The sequence below is a fragment of the Geospiza fortis genome, unplaced genomic scaffold, assembly GCF_000277835.1.
Source record: "Geospiza fortis unplaced genomic scaffold, GeoFor_1.0 scaffold396, whole genome shotgun sequence".
Lineage (NCBI taxonomy): Eukaryota > Metazoa > Chordata > Aves > Passeriformes > Thraupidae > Geospiza > Geospiza fortis.
Genome location: NW_005054345.1, coordinates 5517161 through 5523041, shown reverse-complemented (window position 1 = coordinate 5523041; position 5881 = coordinate 5517161). Strand labels below are relative to the sequence as shown.

The 5881-nt window shown below is 43.8% G+C and overlaps 1 protein-coding gene across 1 annotated transcript in view; it reads right to left on the bottom strand.

The window, feature by feature from the left end:
* The window catches only part of RAVER2 (ribonucleoprotein, PTB binding 2), a 24925-nt gene that overhangs the window by 16432 nt on the left and 2612 nt on the right, over nucleotides 1–5881 (bottom strand). Inside the window, exons 2-3 of the mRNA XM_031058557.1 lie at nucleotides 2586–2652; nucleotides 980–1449 (exon numbers count right to left, since the gene is read on the bottom strand). Coding sequence (XP_030914417.1) covers nucleotides 980–1449; nucleotides 2586–2652 — 537 coding nt within the window. The remainder of the gene's footprint in view (nucleotides 1–979; nucleotides 1450–2585; nucleotides 2653–5881) is intronic.

Below are 5881 nucleotides of genomic sequence, written 5' to 3'. Positions count from 1 at the left end.
CATGTTAAATATTAATATATTAATTATATGATGTATTTTGCATCATCCGAACTGTTGCACTTGCGGTATCCATACACTCTGGCTTTCTTTGAGCAATAAAACCTTCAGCAATATTTACTTCAAAAGCTCTCAAAAACCAAATTATTTCCAGTAATGACATAAGGGGACATAAGTATGACATAAGGGGATGTCTTCCAAACATTTTGCTGGCATGTCACTGGAGTGCTATCCTGCAGAATTCCCAAAGAACATGGATACACTGCACACCCAGAGCATCACTGCTGGAGTGCTATCCTGCAGAATTCCCAGAATTCCCAAAGAACATGGATACACTGCACACCCAGAGCAGTTCAGCATCACTTCTGGAGTGCTATCCTGCAGAATTCCCAGAGAACATGGATACACTGCACACCCAGAGCAGTTCAGCATCACTGCTGGAGTGCTATCCTGCAGAATTCCCAGAGAACATGGATACACTGCACACCCAGAGCAGTTCAGCATCACTGCTGGAGTGCTATCCTGCAGAATTCCCAGAGAACATGGATACACTGCACACCCAGAGCAGTTCAGCATTATTACTGGAGTGATATCCTGCAGAATTCCCAGAATTCCCAGAGAACATGGATACACTGCACACCCAGAGCAGTTCAGCATCACTTCTGGAGTGCTATCCTGCAGAATTCCCAGAGAACATGGATACACTGCACACCCAGAGCAGTTCAGCATCACTGCTGGAGTGCTATCCTGCAGAATTCCCAGAGAACATGGATATACTGCACACCCAGAGCAGTTCAGCATCACTTCTCGCACCACTGTGAAGATGGCACAACAGTTGATAGGAAAAATAATAGGAAAATGAAAATAAATAAGAAAAATGAGAAAATAAATAGGGAAAACAGAAGTGGAAGAGAGCAAGAGTGAAGTGAGGCAATGCTGCAATCCCAGCCTTGGTTTTCCATAAAACAGAAAGCCAACCTACCTGGCAGAAGACAGGTTTGTACTTCAGGGAGAAAGCCTGGAGCAGCTCCTTGGAATCAGCACAGTCCTTCTGTAATTTATCCACACAAAGGCACTTGGAGTGAATGAGGTTTGTGGTCAGCTGGTTCACATCCATCCACTGTGCAAACAGAGTGCTCTCCTCCAGCTGCTTGCCCAGGAGCTCCAGCCTGGCCTTGGCAGCAGAGTCCTTCTTCATGTACTCCACGAATCCATAGCCCTTGGAATGGCCGGTGAGCTCGCTGTAGACCAGGAAACACCGCTCCACATTGCCATAGGCACGCACCAGTTCCTCAAACTCCTCTATGCCCAGGGAAAGGGGCAGGTTGGTGATGCACAGCAGAGCATCCGTGGGCTGCAGCTGCACTGAGATCTCCTTGCCACGCAGGGAGTGCTGGTGGAACCTCCTGATGGCGCTCTGGGCCTGCTCCCCGTTCAACAGCGTGACAAAAGCTGCAAGAGACAGGATGGGGACATCAGCCACCCCAGCTGCTCTGCAGCCACACCTCTCCCTGCCCTGAAACCACGGATCCACCCCAAAGATCCAACAAATAAATATATCTATTATAGATAATACCGAAAATCTCAATCGAGCGTCATGAGCAATTAACTCAGTGACTACGTTGTAATGCTCACAACTTCACTACTTGGAACTCAACCAATTCTGTATCTGGGGAACAAAATTAAATATTCTACTAGCAGACTGTTCTTTACTAAATTAAATATTCTACTAGCAGACCTCTCCCTCCCCTGAAACCACAGACTGACCCCAAAGAACAAACAAATAAATATATCTATTATAGATAATACCAAAAATCTGTTCAATTATCAATCGAACATCATGAGCAATTAACTCAGAAAGTGACTATGTTGTAATGCTCACAACTTCACTACTTGGAACCCAACCAACTCTGTATCTGGGGAACAAAATTAAATATTCTACTAGCAGACTGTTCTTTACTAAATTAAATATTCCACTGAAGTGGAATACACACATCACAGATTCTATGGAATCTCTTTGATGACAACATCCACAAGCTCTCACTTTGGGGTTAACAGATCTGGTTTTGGGCTTTTCAGTCCACAGGCATTTCACACAGTCCCAGACTGGATGAGGGGGGCAGGGACCTCCTGTTCCTCAAGCAGGGTCACCCAGATGGGGTCCCAGGATCCCAATGGATGGAGATGTCTCTGGACACCCTACAACAGCGCTGGGTGACCCTGACAGGACAGAAGTGTTCCCTTGATGTGAGCAAACTGCAAATGCAGCTGGGGCTGGGCAGGTTTTCCTCTCAGGCACGTGTGGTTCGTCCCAAGAGAGGCCTCAGGGCCAGTTTTCCAAAGGAATTCAGCCAGCTGGGGTCAGCTTTGTCCCAAAGGGACACTCACTGAGGAATGCTCCTGAGAGAGAGCAGAAGGGACCAAAAATCAGATCAACTCCACAAAGTTTCCAGCTTTCACTGGCTTCAGTAGAAGGTGACAAAAAAGGCACTGAGGGACATCAGATAAGCTGTGACAGTCCATGACTTCACACACAGAACATGATGTCCCTCACAGAATTGAAATAAATGGAAGTTTTAAGTTCTCACCTGTTCTTTTATTCCTGTCCACATAACAGTATTTTATTTCATAATCTTTAAACAAGTCGTGGATTTCCTGCAAGGGAAAAGTACAAATAACATCACATAAATAAGTCCCCAAACCAAGCAAGTGGATAAATTCATCCTCATTTCAAACAAAACCAAAAACCTTCCCAACAAACAGAAAATTTCACCATAGAAACATTATCAAATATTTGTTTTTAAAGGAGTTGGTTACACATTGCTGCAGCAATGTTTTAATCTCCCATAAAAAACTGGCTTGCTGAATTTGATTAATTTGCTTTTCATTCTCTGGGGTGACATAAACACAAAAGAGCGTCCTGTAACTGTCTCTTGATAAAGACAAATAACCTCACAGCTCATTAAATAGCAAACCCTCTCCATTTCTCTGAAGTACAACTGGCATTGCTGGAATACCACATGGACAAGGAACACTGGCAGCATCACATCACCAAATTTACTGAGGGCACAATGCTGCCCCAAAACCCAACAGTTGCTTTAGTTTCCTGCTCAAGTTCACTTTAATAGATTTTTCACCCTTAATAATGGATATTCTTTCACCCAGCAGATAATTGTGGCCAGAGCACCCCCTGGAAAGTATCCTCTATCAATTACTGCACAGCTGCTCAACAGAGAATCAATCCCAAGAGTGTTATTTGCTCCCACTAATTAATGGGAAGAGAGGAGGGGTGGCTAAGAGCAAGTCTAAGAGGAGTTTGCTACAGCTATTCCCAAAAAACCAAGGTGCACATCCCCCAAAAACCCCACAAATTATTGTCAGTTGAGAGATGAGAAAGCAGAGCTGAGCACTCACCATCCCAAGGAAAAAGCAGGAGTAATAACCTGGATATTTACATGATTTTAGCTGGATAAATCCCATACACAGGAGTGCAAGATGATTTGTGCAAGCAAAATAATCAACCAGCTTTGTGTGAAAGTTTAATTGCAGCTGATTTCCAGCAGCTGAGTGTAGCTGCCAGTTTGGTAATTCAATATATGGAGCCTAAAGGTTAATTGGGTTCTGTGTGCGGGGTATCAGGTGCACACCTTTTAGTCAGGAGAGCACCAATCTCTGGTTTCACTATTTAACAGCTGTCAAACACTGCATTAATAAAATATGGCAGCATTTCTGCAGCCACCACACATCCTCGAGTAAGGTGTGATAAGGATGGGGTTTCTGAAATGCAAGATGTGCCCAAAATTCCAGCCAGGCAGGGCATTTGAGTGTGGACACCTCTCAAACAACAATTAGATGATTCTTCCTCAGACATAAAAGACTGAGAAGACATTTTCTGTACACTTTTGGCAGCTCTGTTGTGCTGTGCCACTGGAGACTCCAAAAAATTGTTTCTGTGCTGCTCAGAAAAAGAGGGACATATTTGCCCTTTTGATTTCCTGTATTATTTTACAAGAGCACCACTGCAAGTTTTATATGATGATTAGGTAGCAGGAAGTTAGATTTCAAACAGCTCTGGACACTCTTTTGAAAGTCATCTGTGCATCAGATGATTCCACATGATTCTCCAGGAACTGCCTGAAATTTTGAGAGGGAAACAGCCCCTACTGAACAAGTCTCTGGGGGATAATTATGAGATCTCATATAAAAACTGATGAGAATGTAAGGAAGATTTAAAATAAAGCCTGATTTAAGCACAGAAATCCGGTAAAGATTTTAACACCAACTCCCTCAGGTGGCTGCAAACACTGCCAGGTTTGTGCAAAGGGTTCTTCCAGGAAGGTTCTGGTTCTTGTGCTCTCGTGGGCTCTTGGCAGGGCTGAGACCTTCACCTGTGGAGCTGGGGTTGGGCAGTGTTTCAGTGAAAGCATTTCTCACATAAACACCATGCGTGAGGATTTACAAAGATAAAACACACCCTGCCAACTCCAGGGAAATGTGTACTCCTTTCCATTAAACAGCTGTAAATATCTGTGTGCTACGCTGAGATTTCTCTGCTTGCTAAGCCAGGCACCTCTCTAAACTTCACCTCCAGCATCTCCCAGCACTCAGGTCTGGTGGGAAAGAAGGAACAGAGCTCCCATTGTGCTGCTGCTCCCAGTTTCACTCCCCACAGCTCAGAGCAGAAGTGTCAGCAAAGCAATGGGAAAGACAGCTCCGATCCCAGTGCTCCAAGCAGCTCTCCAGGCCTGGGCAGGAGGGAATGTTTGTTCTGCAGGAGAAGGGTTCAGCCAAGGCAGGTAGATCCTCTGCTGTGACCCCGCTCACTTGCGAGGAATGTAAGCACGGGGATGTTTCCGTGAGAACAGCAGAAACAAACAGCAGCTGCCTGCTCCCACTGCTGCTGCTCGTTCCTGTTGTGGTGTGTGGTGCTGATTGTAATTTGGTCCTAGCAGTCAGTTTTACAGCCCCTCCTATATTGTATTGTTATGGTATATTTTATGCTCAATGGGTTGTTCCTTTCCCCCTGTACTGTTGGTTTTGCCCTAGGTGTCCATTTCCCCAAAGACCTTTCCCTGTTCCTCCTCCCATTGAATGTCCCTCCCCAAGCCTGCCCCTTTCTCTAGAAACTTCCCCATCAATTTTGTATCCTTCGAGGCCCCATTGGTTTGTTGAAGTTGTTCTCCTCCCCTGTAATCCCCTTGGTTTATACCTTGTATTCCCTGCCTGTGTTCCACCCCCAGTTTCTCCCAGTTGGTTAAAGATTGTACCCACCCCTGACCTCCCCCGTTTATAAATTGATGTACACCTAGATTTTGACAACAAAAATGTTAAGCAGTTCTACCTCGTCCCTTCCAACCCCAACCATTCCAGGATTTTGTGCTCCTGGAACAGAAATATAACCAATATATAGAAATAACAGAATATATATATATATACAAAGAGATATAGATATATAGAAATATATAGAATATAAAGAAAATAACAGAAATATAACCAATAAAGCATAGCCACTTTACAGCCCCTTAAAGCTTTAAAAGCAAATAATCTTGTCAGCAATACAAATTAAAATTGTAATTAGGAAATAACCAGTCATACACGAAAATTAGCAGAAAAAGCAAGATCAAATATAATAAAGGGAGTTAAAGAGAAATCACCCTTTATCCTTTAAAAAGGTGTATTATTTACTACTGTAAATGTGGTCATGAAATACTTCAGTTCTTGCCCTCTCCTCTCTTGTGTAGAAAAACTGGCAACCTGAGTTTTCAGCTCTTATTATCAATTTGAGATTTGCACCTCGAACTTTGTGTTTAGTACCTGCATTGTTTTGAACACAAATTAGAAAGGGACTCATTCACAGGCACATTTATTAAATTAGGAAAGCTCA